Here is a 15,651-nt window from a genome sequence, read left to right as displayed (position 1 = left end):
TTCTTTATTGGTGTGGTAAATCTGGGCCTCAGTTATTAAACTTAGGCAATTTGTACAATCAAATGGCTCTTCCACTGAGCTATGGACCTCTATTTTACTGTATTTACATGTGCTGCTGTAAATAGTATGTTTAGTGCTTGAGCTACACCCACACCAGGGGTTGCTTCCTGGAATCTCAGATTGCAGCCTTTTATTAGTGTTGTTCAATGTACCAGATTTGGTCAGGACCATTATCATTCAAGCTTTGGTGATTTGCAGATTAAATTACTGTAATGGGGTACAATTACTACATGGGGCTGCTCTTGAAGTTCAAAAACTTCATTTAGTGCTGGATGCTGCCATTCACCAGTTGACAAGATCATGACAGCACTCTCATACATCACATATCTTAGAATTACTGTGTTGGCTGTCAGTTTCCAGGAGAAATCCAAATAATTGGTTCTGGTCCTTAAAGTCCTATCCAAACATGGACTCTGATGAACTAAGGAAACATCTTTTCCCTGTGTGAATCCTCCCCTTTCCCAAATAAGACCTTTGAGTTTATTCTGAAAGCTTCATCATATATGGAAACTAAACTGACCTCTGTAAGAAGCAGAGACTTTTTTGCTGCAGCCCCAAAGCTATTGGAAATCCCACCCCCACACCAAGAATCTTCCTCCTTGGTTCCCCAACACAAAGTGTAGTGTTCCTTTTCTCTCTCTCTCTCTCTCTCTCTCTCTCTCTCTCTCTCTCTCTCTCATATGCCTTTGATAGCTGAGTTATTAAGATATTTCTAATGATTATCCCCCCCCCCCCATATCTGCTTTATTTGAAATAAGCAATATGAAATTTAGAGGGGGCCGGGCAGGCTCTGATGTTCTCTGTCACTTGGCTGTAATCACTCTGCCTTGGCTGTAATCACTAGGCCAGACACCCCACTTTACTATTTTAGGCATGTGACTTCTCTGCCTTTTGAATCATGCTAGTAGTTTTGTATAAATCTCCCAGCAACTCTCCATGAGTCATTTCCCCTGCCATTTAAAACTGTGGGGTTGCCATCTCAGTGTGGGCACACAATGTTTACAAGTGCCAATGAGAGTGATATCTGCACCTCAGTAAAAGGTTCTCCTCTTGCGGAATGGATTAATGTGATTCTCATTTGCACCACCAGACACATTGGTTTTTCCACAGATAGGTGCTAGCTGGGCAATTATACTCCTGTAATTCTGTCTGAACAGTGTCCCACAGAGGCATTCAGGACAAGAAGAACACCCTTCTGTGTTTGCCATCATTATGTGCTTTACTGGGCTGACTGTTCCTATTCAACAGAGAAGACATGCCATGGAGAAAATTGTCACATGAAAGAAAGGGGTGGATAGGATACATTTCCCCCGTTCTTGACTCAGTATAAAGAATATTGTGAATGATGCTTCAGTATGCATTTTTCACAGGGGCTCTAGTTCCTTCATATCTGCCCTATCTCCAAAGAGTGAGTGGGAGTGTATTTTTTTCAAGTTTGGGGCACAGGGCATTTCAGTCTACATCTATGTCAATTTATTATATTATTATATATTATATTAGTAATAAAAACATTATTTTTATTAGCTTTGTTATTTCAAGACATTTCTATGCCACCTTTCTGAACAACAAAAATCCACTGCCACTATAGCATAATAAAATAACCCCATCCTTGAAACTCCCAAAGAACAGTGAAATAACAAATTATACTTACTTCATTATACTTACTTCATCAAATCAGCAGTAAAAATCCCTACAGCTGTATTGCCTATCTAAAAGCCACCCAAAATGGACAGGTTTTCACAGCTTTCTCAAAATATTGGAGTTTGGTGAACTGCCAGCTGCCAGCAGGATAGAAGTTCCAGATGTGTGGAGCCACCACAGAAAAACAATCCTCTTTTATCCAGCCTAGTGCTATTTTTCTAGAAAAAGAGGTGGCAGAACTCGCCATGAGCGCCTCACTTGTTCTGTTATAAAGGCAATGGCACATACCTGAGAGATGCCGGAACTGAATTCTGGTGAGGAAAAAGCCCTGATCCAGCTCATTTGCCAAAGTCTGCAACACGATGTGCATGGTCCCACTTCTCTTAGCGTCACAACAATCCAACAAAAATTAGGTTTGGCTGAGAGATAGTGACTAGTTGTTTTTATCATCATCATCATCATCTTCACATCATCATCTGTGGTCAGTTGGGAAGTTGAAGCTGGGTTTTTCTATTTCTGGGTCTAACTTAGGAATAGCTGAGGAGCTTGACCAATGCAAAAAGACCTGATTTTCACCTCCTGGGCTAATGTGAAGAAGAAAACTCAGGCTGCAATCCAATCCCACTATGGGCCAGACTGAGTCGCTTCAACATCACTCCCTCAGTGTGGAATTCCCTGTTTTCCCCAATGAATGTGTAGACAGGCAGAAGTTCTGGAAAAGAACAACACATTGCCTTTGAAACAACAAGGTACTTGAATAAGTTGCAGAAATCCTAGGTAGTTATTTGCCATGAGTTATGACCAACACAATCAGCGGAGGGGCGTTATATCTTGGCAGCACAGACTTGTGACTTTAAGAAATCATTTTAATCTTTTGCTCTCCATGTACAGGGCTCCTGCAGAATTTTCTTTTTCAAAAAGCATTTAAAACCCTATAAGGGAGTCATTCATTTCTGAGTAGCCCTCTTGCGTGCCATAAATTTTGAGCAGATCTAATGAAAAGCCAATATTTAATACAAGACAAAGACTTATTTCACTCATTCCCCAATGCCTTCATTTGTCACTGTGGCAGCAACATTATCAAATGTTCATATTAAATACTATGTGTATTTATTGTGAGTAATGGATGGATCAGGTTGCCATCTTTATGATCACTGCACAGAAAACAACAACAGCTCTACCTTCTCCCTCATTGTCATAATTCTTTCTTGACAGAAGTGGTGTGCTTTGGTTTCCAAATGCTATGTGGACATATATTGGAAAGGCCATCTCTAGCAAACAGCTGGCATTTGATGTAATGATCAGATAAAACAAACATGGCAGAATCTTTTCCTGTGATGATTTATTAAGGGAGGGGGTAATCCCATATTGCATCCCCTCAAATTGCAATAGACATTTCCTATATATAAATACAGCGCAAATACAGTGTATATCTGGTTCACACTAGTTTCTTACATAATCATGTGGCACAAATAATTTAAGGAACATCTGACCATTCAGTGAAATTCCACGTGGTGAAGGTATCCCATGACTGGTTCAAAACATGAAGAACTGTTAACTCAAGGAAGGAAGGGTGGTGTGGGAGCTGAGGTCTTCGACATGACACAGGTGGGAAACGGTTTCTGAATCCACCCAACCACCTTGCCTAGAGGGAAAGTATTGGCTCCTCACCATCTCTCAAGCCCAACTGACCTCACAGGTTTATGAGGCTAAAGATGGTTGGTAAACCATGTATGCATCAATGTCGGAACAGCAGTCTAAAAAGTAACATGCTCAGGTTCCTCATTGGGTTTGAGGAAAAATTGATTGGTCTGCTTGTTTTGAGTTTGCTCAACACACACACCCTTAAATTTTAAGTGATTTTCTGAACTCTTTTGCCCACTAGCTGTAATATTTAACTATGTTTATGTTAAATAGCCAGTTCTGAGTTTTCAGCTTTGTTGTCAGCAATCTATATACTATAATGTGTTGTTCATATAAACTGCTTAGAGGTTTATCTTGATTAAGTATTATAAAATTGTTAATATGAATTCTGTTTCCAGTTCTCAATAGAAGTCATTTCCAAATACGTCATATTCAAATTAGCTACATTCATTGCAACTGGACTCTCCTTTTTATAATAAAATTGACCCTCAAATCTAAAACAAATTGCTTCAAATAGAATATCCAAGCTGCCAATCAAAAATTCACAGGAGGGTCAATATTTGTTCTCTGCTCTAAAATGTGTTCTATAATATACCAAGCTCCTTCATGGAAAATATACACACATAAGGCATTATAATCGGTTGTAACATGTTATGAGTGTCCCTCAACAGTATTCTACTGCAGTATTCTACTGCTTTTACAAGGTGCTCTATTAAAGATGAGACTAGATTTAACATAAAATCCTAAAAAAGAATTCATGAAATGGAACTAAAGGTTCCAAAATGGGTATTCCTGGAAGAGGAAATTCTTTGTGATAATTAATTGAATTGAATTGAATTTATATACTGCCCTTCACCCAAGGATCACAGGGTGGTTTACAGTATAAAAACACAAAGTGTATAAAACACTGTTGCATATTCTCTAACCCTAACCATTGGGCCTGCTGACTGTGGTCCTTGCCTTATAATTCAGCACCATCTGAAGGGCTAACAGTCAACAGTTCCTGCTGTAGCCTCAGTTTTACTCTGAAATAAAAGATTTATTAGCCCAGGGAGTTGCCTTGTGCTGTGTCAGCCCATGGTTCCATCTGGGTTTCAGACGGGGCATTTTCAGCTTTTCCTGGAAATGATGGGAATTGAATTTTGGACTTTCCACATACAAAACAGATGCCCTGCCAATGAGTTATGTCCCTTCCCCTATAGGAATTTTGGTTCCTAAATTCCTCCTACCAAATACCTAAATTTTTAATCCCTCCAGCTGAGGTTTATGCAAATATCCTCAAGAAATGAATATTTCTTTCAAGTATCCAATCATTAAAGGCTGTAACACTGACATCATTCAGCAGGAAGAACTACAGAGGTGAAGACTTCACAAGTTAATGCCAGCTAATTAATCCAGCCCATTAGACCCAAACTCTCCATGAACATTTGAAGTGCTTTTCTAATGGAACAAGCTCCTCAGTTAATAAAGTAAAGCTTGCTTCAGAGGAACGGATAGAAGCACATCTGCTGATTTATTTCCCTATCTGAACCAGGTTCCCTGCATTTGACAATACATAAGGATGTAGGAAGAAATCAGACTGTTCTGCTTGATTATTTAAATGTATTTTTTTTTTAAGGGAGGCAAGCTGACACTGTTGTCTGTCTCTATCAGTGACATGAAAAAATATTTTCAAATTAAGTTACATTCGCTCCACCACATTAAATAAATGAGCCATATATTTAACTGGATATTATTAGATGTGATGAAAACTGTGGGCATATAATTTGTTTAGAAGAGACTAAATGCAGATAATATGAATAACAATGTTGTCTGGTGATAAATAGCACACTACCTCATTTTTTAAAAACAACAAAACAGATTTATTTTTGTAATATGTATACAGATACCAGATCAAGAAAAACAAGTTAAGAAAACACTGAGAACAACAGAAGGTTCCCCTTTGTGTTGCCACCCCATTCCTTGAAGTGTGCAACTCAGCTTACCCTTATGAGAAGCCTTTCAAAATGTACATGGCAAACAGAATTGTTTCTGCAATGCTCTGGTTATCTCCCGCTTGGACTACTGCAATGCGCTCTACGTGGGGCTACCTTTGAAGGTGACCCGGAAACTGCAATTAATCCAGAATGCGGCAGCTAGACTGGTGACTGGGAGTGGCGGCCGGGACCACATAACACTGGTCCTGAGAGATCTGCATTGGCTCCCAGTAGATTTCCGAGCACAATTCAAAGTGTTGGTACTGACCTTGAAAGCCCTAAACGGCCTCAAAGGCCCAGGATACCTGAAGGAGTGTCTCCACCCCCATAGTTCAGCCCAGACACTGAGATCCAGCACCGAGGCCCTCTGGCAGTTCCCTCATTGCGAGAAGTGAGGTTACAGGGAACCAGGCAGGGGGCCTTCTCAGTAGTGGCGCCCACCCTGTGGAACACGCTCCCTTCAGATGTGAAGGAAATAAGCAGCTATCTTCTCTTTAAAAGACATCTGAAGGCAGCCCTGTTTAGGGAAGTTCTTAATATTTAATGCTGTACTGTTTTTAACACTTGATTGGGAGCCTCCTAGAGTGGCTGGGGAAACTCAGCCAGATGGGCGGGGTATAAATAAATAAATAAATAAATAATCACCCTACAGTGGTGTTGCGTTGTTTGCTGGTGCCTGGGGCACGCTTGCACCAGGCAGCGGCATAGCACAGAGGATATACAGAACTCACAGTGCCAGCCCAGCCCTCACTGCTGCTGCTGCTAGTGGAGGGTTCACGGAGCCCATGCACCAGCCCAGCTCTCACCACCAGAGCCAGGTGGGGTGGCACTGTACCACCTGCCCACCTGCACAGTGAGGAGCCTGGCCAGCCCCTTGATGGCCAGATCCACTGGACACTGGGCGGACAGCCATTCAGCAAGGGAGCTGGGGGCAAGGTAGTGAGGCCAGGCTGGGCCAGGCTCTGGAGCCCAGAGACCCCATGAGGCAGGCAAGCAGGGATGGGGATCACTGTATGGGGGGTGCCTGGTTTGTGCTCTCTAAAAATCATGGCCCCAGCCATGGCTGTCAACTCTTAATTTATATTTCTTTATTTTATTACATTTGTATCCCACTGTGGCGATCACACAGGGTCCCTGGGCGTTTCACCATCTATTGATCCCTGTGCCACCACTTTATTTCTCGCTGCCACCACCCAGGCCCTACCTGGTACAATACTGAGTCCAGTCAGGGTTAAATTGGAACATAAACTTATGTTTGTTTATTGCCGTTTAACAAGCATGTGGTTTCATAAACGGTATCGATCCATTACAATCATGGGGTGCCTATCCAGACCTATAACTTCCGCTACCTGCTCTCACTCACTAAACCACCTCTCAGATATTTACTTGGCTTCCTAGCCCCTAACTGTTCCCGACTCAGCTTATTTCGCTACACTAACTCAACCTCCCCGCAGACTCTATCCCAATTCACTCCCACTCCACCCAGCTCCCCATGAACTCTACCCTTCGCCCCTCCCAGAGCTGGTTTTATAGTCCCTCTAACTCCACCCCCCTGGGTTCTGATTGGGTAACTTGTTTAACTATTTACAGTGGTGCCCCGCAAGACGAATGCCTCGCAAGACGGAAAACCCGCTAGATGAAAGGGTTTTCCGTTTTGGAGGTGCTTCGCAAAACAAATTTCCTATGGGCTTGCTTCGCAAGACGAAAATGTCTTGCGAGTTCCTGCGGGGTTTTTTTCCTCCCCCCCCCTTTTTCCCAAGCCACTAAGCCGCTTATCAGCTGATCCACTAAGCCGCTTAACAGCTGATCCGCTAAGCCGCTAAGCTGCTAAGCCGCTTAACAGCTGATCCGCTAAGCCGCTTAACAGCGGATCCGCTAAGCCGCTAAGCCGCTTAACAGCTGATCCGCTAAGCCGCTTAACAGCTGATCCGCTAAGCCGCTTAACAGCTGATCCGCTAATCTGCTTATCAGCTGATCCGCTAAGCCCGCTAAGCCGCTAATAGCGCTAATCCGCTAAGCCGCTAATGGGCTTGCTTCGCAAGACGAAAAAAATGCAAGACGAAGAGACTCACGGAACAGATTCTTTTCGTCTTGCGAGGCAAGACTGTATTTCACCTCCAGCACTCTCATATGTTAACGTCACACCCGCCTTTCCTCCAAGGAGCTTAAAATGGCATACATAATTCTCTTCCTCCCATTTTATATTCACAACAACTTTGTGAGCTACATTAGGCTGAGTGTCACCCATTAAGCTTTGTGGGATTTTCAACCTCGGTGTCCCTGGTCCTAGTTTGAAGCCAGTGGCTATGCCCCCCACCCCCACTATGCCCCTGCTTACCTACTGAACTGTAGGTGGACAAGAACTACAAAATAAGAAAGTTAAAGAGAAGTGCAGGTGTTACGATGCAATGGTTACCTGTCCATGATTGGAAAGAGTAGGGTGAAGTGGTTAGTGTGTCAAACTAGGACCAGTGACTATAAAATGGGAGGGAGAAAATTATGTATGCCATTTTGAGCTCCTTTCAGGAAAGGCGGGATACAAATGTAATAATATTAATATTAATTAATAATATAAATTAATGATTAATATAAAAAAATATAAATTATAAACCCAGTCATGGCTGGCACCTGAGTAGCTTTATGTTGTCACTGTCCTTAAAATTCTCAAATCGTTACCTTTTAAAGGCTACTTAACCTAATGACTGTTATCAGGTTTTGGTGCTGCAACTTCCATATGTTAGGTCAGGCATAGGCAAACTCCGGCCCTCCAGATTTTGGGACTACAATTCCCATCATCCCTGACCACTGGTCCTGTTAGCTAGGAATGATGGGAATTGTAGTCCCAAACATCTGGAGGGCCGGGGTTTGCCTATGCCTTTGTTAGGTGCACAGGAAGCCATCATACTGAGTCAGACCATTGGTCCATCTAGCACAGTATTGTCTGCACTGACTGGCAGAAACCCTAGGGTTTCTGAGAGGAACCTTCCTTTTTCCTACGACATCCTTACAATGTGTGTTGAGGGTGGGTGGGTGTCAATGAATGAAATAGAAAAATGGAAGCCTCTTTAACCAGGGGAGACAACTTTTGGGAACTTAGGGGACAGGTTTCCAAACAGCCCTAGAGAAATATTTCCTTTTGTCTGTCAGCTTCACTGGACCCCAAGTATTATGGGAGAGGAAGGGAAACTTAGCAATCTCCACTTTGGATGATACCTTCTAGCGGAAAAATTCTTCTGATAAGGTAGCAGGGCATTCTCTGAACTCTTAGAGTTCCTCTCTGTGCCACGGCACAGAGTTTTTCTAACTTTTTTGCCTTCCCAGCAGGAAATAAGTAACTCTTAAAACTTTCAAACCTCATCTTGAACTAGTTTTCTCTCTTCCTACTGAAAAGCAACCTTGATCAGAGAAGCAAAACATCCCAGGCTAGAGCTGAGGGGACAGTTTGGAAAAGTACTGAAAATATGGTTGAGAGGGTAATGGCGTTTGTGGGCCGTTTAGAGATAATGTTGTAATTCAGAAGCTTTTAACTCCTGTTTGGAGAAAAGAAACAAAGCCGTGATGTGCACTGGACCCCATCTGGTTAATGTCCTGTACGTTATTACTGTAAAAAAACAAACAAACAAACCCACACAAAAACAGCCCACCAGGGCCTCCATCTCTAAACTAAACAGAACACAAAACAATGGTTTATAGTATCATAAAGAGCCTACTTTAAAGCTTGAGGGTGGAGGCTTTGTATAAACTGGTGGGAATCCCATTGCCTCTGAGGGGAATTTTATTTCAGTATTTATCTTGGCTAGCCTATCAATACTTCCAGAATGCATTGACTGTTGCCTCCCTGCCATTCAACCATTGTGTAAAATTATGACATTTCAAGCTGAAGAAATCCTAGTATAAAATTCTAGGAGTCTTCCTTACCTCCTAATGGAGACAGGAAAGGGTAACTAAGACTTTGAAGATAGTAAATTATTTCATTCATATTTGTTGCCTCATAAAAGTCACTTTACTTTGCTTCAAGGTCATCTGTACATTGTCGATTTAAGATAATTGCTTACACACTCTTCTCTTTCTCATTCTGACTTTTTGGGACCGCATGTGTGACAGTGTGCACTCAGCCTTGTGTCATCCCCATGGTTCTCTGGATTGGGGTCCGTATTCAATTTGTGTGTGCGCACACACACCAGAGGTGCACTTAAGAAAATACAGAAGCACCAACTTCCGCCTTATTCCAATTTTACACAAATTAGTCCTCTGTCTCCTAGTCTTTCATGTGGGGGTTAAGATTTGTTCCTTTTGTTCTCGCTCTTGAATAAATGCCTTAAAACATTTTATTCTACTGTATTTTATTATACATATTTGGTTTTCAGTGATTGATGAGCCTTATGGTATTTTATATATTTGCAAATCACTTAGATATTATGTTTGTAGAAAGTGATTAATAAATGCTAATAATAATGTCACAAGCCTCCTCTGGCTTTCCATGGCACAGCTAGGGATGTCATAGAATCTCATAAGAAATTAAAACAAGTTACATGTTCATCAGGAATAGAAATCGCAAAAGCAGGCAGTATTTGCTATTTTATTTTTTTTAGTCCACAAATGGTTCCTAAATAGTTATGTTATTTTCTCTATTGTTTTTGATGTTTCCCTTGCGTTGAAATGTATTTAAATTGATTATATTATTAATTATGTTAGTTTCAGCCAAAGCAGATAGTGAAACAAATAATGCAGGTTTTAGTGGAGGCAGAACTGGAGCACAATAGAAACTGTGATGACTGTGTTGAACACAGGTTAAGACAGAAATTGCTGCCTCCTTGGATCCCTAGCTCCATCCCATATTGCCTTTTCATTGCTAAAAGAAAAAAGAAAAATACGTGTTATTCTGTAATGATGCTGACATGCCTGTTTTCCCCTTCTCTCTCTCTAGGTCCCTCACCATATGAAAACCTTGCCCTATTACAGCTACGACCAACCGGTGATTGGATATTGCCAGGCCCACAAACCCCTCCATGTAAATAAGGGATATGACACAATCTCCCGGGACCAGGCTGAAGCCACCAACTTGGAGTTGAGTCGAGACCACAGCTTCATTGCTACAATTGCACGTTCGGCTGCTCCAGCTATTTACATTGAGAGAATACCAAACTGATGGAATCTCTTTCCTGAGAATCAAGAGAGGGTGTGTATGGGAGGCTTCTTTTTTCTGGGGAGGGGGGAACCTTCGGGTGAAGAGGAACAAGGAGCAAGGAGAAGAAGACAACTCACCATTCCAGTTACAAATGTTTTGATGCAAACAACAGGAAAGGGGAACAAAATAAATAAATAAATGACACGTTGCTTGAGAACTGCCGTATGAGGAAATTCAGTCTAGTGACACTATAGTACCGACTGGAGAACTTGAGAATTTCCTTTGGCTTTAAACTGTCGAACTTCTTGGTGTACATATCAAAGAAAGATTGCTGAGTTCTTATATAAAAATGCGAGCGAGAGAGAGAATTAGATTTCACTCTAGCAACATAAAGGGATGGATTAAAAGTTCTGTTTGTATATTTGATTTTTCTACACTGCACGGTTCCTTCAGAGGAGAACCAGAGGTACCAATTAGGGGTGGGACGGGGGAGAACATAGAATGGAATATGAGATATTGTTTATTGTTTATTACTCTTAGAAGTAACAGAAGGTTTCTTTATTTTTCCATTTGGGGTGGGAGGGAGGGGAATAAACCAAACTGAGTCCCATTTTCCTTTTCTTTTTTCCCCCTTGAGGGGAGTGGAAGGTCAGTGTTATAATTTCTGATTCCAAACATGGTTATGTTGAACCAAATGGACATTGGCAATTCCTGGAAAAAGAACCAAGAGGCAAAAACAGACAAACCTCGGGGTGCATGTACATTTAAAACACATGCTGTACATTATAGGGAAAGGGTGACTTTTAATTTTTTCCTATCTTCATTGTGCTTCATTGTTGACACTACAATTATGTTTAGGGCTCTATAAAAAAAGAAAGAAAGAGGGAGCAGTTATTGATGACATGAGAGCTCACACTTGAACAGGACAGCTGTGCTGAATGCAGGGGGGAAGGGGACTTTGGGTATGGAAATATTCATTATATACCTGGAAATTGTGGCGGGGGGGGTGAAAATTTGGTGGCTGATGTGATTTAAGAAACAAACAAATGGGAGGATGTGTAACACTGTTTGATTTATTTTTAATTAATTATTCTGATCAGTTAGCTTTTGTGTAGTTTTTATCAATAAAATGACAAAAAAAGTGGTGGGGGAAATAAACATAATATTTTGTGGTTGGGAAGCCACAGCTAAATGAATGATTCAGTGTTTTCTTTAGCTGTTTTATATTGTGACTTCTACAGTCTCTTGAGATGATACAAAGATTTAGCCAGATTGGGGGGAAAAATGTGTTGATGTTTCAGGATCCATGGGCAGAATCTGGCCAAGGGTGGTGGCAGCTATTGTTATTGTTACGATTGCAGTTGTTTTCAGTCGGAGTAAGTTAAACACATGCTTAATGCTTCCAATGAGACCAATGAGAGATCAAAGCTTTGGGATGGATTGTGTTCTTATTTCTTCTTCATTCCCGGCCCCTCAAGTGGAACCCCAATCTTATTCATTATGCAGGCAAGGAAAGAAAAGCTGGCTGGATAACTTGTGGAAGCATGTGGTGGAAGCTTTTCAAATCATGCTGACAAAAGTCAAACACTTATTTGGGCAACCCAAGAGGTTTAAAGTCAAACCCCTTAAGTATGATCACTGACTTTCACAAGAACGAGTACTGCACCGGGATTGGTTGGATTAAGACTGCATTATTGTTCACACTTCCCTAGTTTAACTCACAAACAGTACATAATTTTACAATTGCACATTGACTATTGAAGGAGAACCAGAAACGGCTGGGATAGAAAAGAAACCTGTACTAGAATAATTGACACTATCAGCCAGTCCTAGATTGGGCATTGATGCTAATTATTAGCACTCTAAGCCAGCAGTCATTTAATTTCAGCACGGCACTATAGAAAACATGGAACTGATAGCATTCCTGTCCAAAGGACTTGCCATCCACAGGGCTGCAACAATCTTCTCACCTACCATTCTAAGCAACTTCAAACATCTGCCTTTAAAAGCACTTGTGATGGCTCAACTAGACATAAAACTTGGGATAGGGTGAGAAATTCAGTTGGAGTCTCCTAACAAATCTCAGCACCTTTAACAAACCAAGGTTCCCAAGGTTACTAGATGGAGGTAATGACTGTTAACATAGCATAAGAATGCTTTAAATGTATGGGGTGGATGTAGCCCAGGTGTGGCCCTAACAGGCAACACAGCTAGAAGAAACTATAAAGGAAAGGAAGGAGGAGCCAGCAACATTCAAAATAACTTAGCGGCACCTGGTTTCTGCATGAAAAAGTTTCATTTGGGCCAAGTTCGGAGGTAAGAGCACGCATGAGTGAATGGAATCAGAGTTAGCTTTTTGGATTCTGAAACAATGAGCTTCAGAACTTGCCTGCACTGAAGCTGTGTGCAGGCAGTAGATTTGCAGAATTTCAAGCCAATGGATGTGTCAATTGCCTGTGGCCCTCATGTTCATATATTGCACCTCAATGGACTCTAATCAAACTAGTCTCACTTCAAAATAACCCATATATATATGGGCATCCCCACGTAAGGTGGAAAATGTCCCCTGCAATCCCTACACAGATCTGGCTGACACAGGCCACAAAACCACAGCTCGCCCCTATACACGAAGCCAAGCCAGAGCACAACTAAGTGCAGTACAGCCATCTTCTCAGAAAAACTCTTCACAAAGTTCAAGAGGTCAAGACACAAAGACTTTAGCAACTAATCCACACCCAATGACCCACCTAAGTGGTACTCAGGATATCACTCAAGAAATCACTCAAGATATCCCTCAAGTAATTAAGGAACAAAAGAAGAAAAGGCACACTAGCCTGGGAACTTCCTCTCTGCCCAGAACATTGGAGGCTATACACCACACCCCCTCAACAGTATTTATAGGAACTCAAACACTGAGATCCTGCTCTGTTCCAGTAACAAGAAGCCGAAAGCACCAGCCTGAAGATGACGAGTGAGACCTCGTCGAAACGTCGCCTAGACACCCCAACTTTTACACGGGAAGACACCCGAGGACACCAAAACCTGCATTCCTGTACCCGTGAAAATCTACGAAAGCATATATATATATATATATATATATATGGCATGCCTTAAAGCCAAAACAAGCCAACAGAAAAATATGATGGAGCCATTCCATGCCAATGGTTCCAGGTAGTATTCCTTACCACCATATCCAGTTACAGTTGGAAAGAATGAAGATCTGTTGCGTATATATGATCCTGGGATAGGTCAGTCGGTAGAGCATGGGACTCTTAATCTTAAGGTAGTGGGTTCCAGCCCCACACTTGGCAAAATATTCCTGCATTGCAGGGGGCCACACTAGATGGCCCTTGAGGTCCCTTCCAACTCGACAATTCTGTGATTCTACTTGTATGCAGAAAGCCACATGTTTGATCCCCGGCATCCCCACGTAAGGTGGAAAATGTCCCCTGCCTGAAACCCTGGAGGGCCATTGCCATTGCTCTGCTAGATGGATTGAAGATGAGATTCAGTAGAAGGTTGCCTTACATTCTTAAACAATGGGCTACATCTAGCTAAGTTATACTCAGGATAGACCCACTGAAGTTAATGGACATAGGTTAGTCATGCCCATTAATTTCAACTGATCTATTCGGAGTGGTAGTAACAATGGTTACAATCAAATGGTAGCAGAGCTAGGAAATACCGTATTTTTTGCTCTATAAGACTCACTTTTTGCCTCCTAAAAAGTAAGGGGAAATGTGTGTGCGTCTTATGGAGTGAATGCAGGCTGCGCGGCTATCACAGAAGCCAGAACAGCAAGAGGGATTGCTGCTTTCCCTGTGCAGCAATCCCTCTTGCTGTTCTGGCTTCTGAGATTCAGATTTTTTTTTCTTGTTTTCCTCCTCCAAAAACTAGGTGCGTCTTGTGGTCTGTTGCGTCTTATAGAGCAAAAAATACGGTACTTTGGAAAGCCACTGACATTGAGAGGAGGCATCAGAGAATTAGAAGGGTAAATGGTCTGATTCAGTATTCAGGCAACCTTATATGTTTGCTTTGGCTGCAGCCATCAAATGCACTGGTTTCACTCTTCTTCCCTTTCTCCCTCCCTCCAACGCTGGCAAAACTACCCAAAATTGTTGGGACTTTTCTTTTTAAAAAGTTCTATCTTTTAGTAGAGATGGCTGAACCCTCTTTGGCTCAATTCAGAATTGGGCTCAGTAAACCGAGCTACTTTCTGCTGAAAAATACTGCGGCAGCAATGAATCCTGTTTTTTAAAATTGTTAATTTTTACCAGAAATTCTATGCTCATCATGAAGCAATGTTTTTAATGTTTAATTATTTTTTATTTTTGTTGGAAGCTGCCTAGAGTGGCTGGGGCAACCCAGTCAGGTGGGGGAGGGGGTATTAATGTTGTTGTTGCTGCTGTTGAATCAGAGAAATGTTTGAGGGTATGCAATCCCTCTCCTCCCCTCAAAAACCCAGTCTATATTTGCTTATTGGACATACATTTTCCAGCAGTCTGCAGTGGTACAGCCCAGTTACAGTTTTATCATTTCAATGAAAACTAGATTCCCAATCTTTTTTGGCCCCAGGGGCATGTTTGGAAAACTAGTAAACTGTTGTGAGGATCACAAAATACCCATTTCACAGAAGAAATTCTGACATTCAGATGCCCTCCCCAGAAAAGAAAACAAGGCAAAACATTTAAGGAACCCAAAACAAAATAAAACAGACAAAATAACTGGCAAGATCTCCCTCACACACAAAAAAAGGCAAGAAAGATTAGATGATAGGTAGATTAGATAGATGATAGATAGATAGATAGATGATAGATAGATAGATAGATAGATAGATAGATAGATGATAGATAGATGATAGAGATGATAGATAGATAGATGATAGATAGATAGATAGATAGATAGATGATAGATAGATGATAGATGATAGATATAGATGATAGATAGATAGATGATAGATAGATAGATAGATAGATAGATAGATAGATAGATAGATAGATGATAGATAGATAGATAGATGATAGATAGATAGATGATAGATAGATAGATAGATGATAGATAGATAGATAGATGATAGATAGATGATAGATAGAGATGATAGATAGATAGATAGATGATAGATGATAGATGATGATAGATAGATATAGATAGATAGATAGATAGATAGATAGATAGATAGATAGATGATAGATAGATAGATAG

The 15,651-nt window shown here is 41.3% G+C and overlaps 1 protein-coding gene across 4 annotated transcripts in view; it reads left to right on the top strand.

The window, feature by feature from the left end:
* Positions 1-11,496, top strand: part of LRRTM4 (leucine rich repeat transmembrane neuronal 4) — a 407,607-nt gene extending 396,111 nt beyond the window's left edge. For 2 of the 4 annotated variants that reach the window (XM_081890970.1, XM_081890969.1), the window contains one exon: positions 10,249-11,496. In XM_081890970.1, coding sequence (XP_081747096.1) covers positions 10,249-10,470 — 222 coding nt within the window. In that variant the 3' untranslated portion in view covers positions 10,471-11,496. The remainder of the gene's footprint in view (positions 1-10,248) is intronic. The other 2 variants (XR_014163348.1, XM_081890971.1) reach the window with 2 other exon arrangements.
* Positions 11,497-15,651: the final 4,155 nt, after the last annotated feature.

The sequence above is a fragment of the Podarcis melisellensis genome, assembly GCF_964234715.1.
Source record: "Podarcis melisellensis genome assembly, chromosome: 15".
In the NCBI taxonomy this organism is placed as follows: domain Eukaryota; kingdom Metazoa; phylum Chordata; class Lepidosauria; order Squamata; family Lacertidae; genus Podarcis; species Podarcis melisellensis.
The sequence above is the reverse complement of the archived record's forward strand: the minus strand, read 5'-3'. Positions and strand labels throughout refer to the sequence as shown.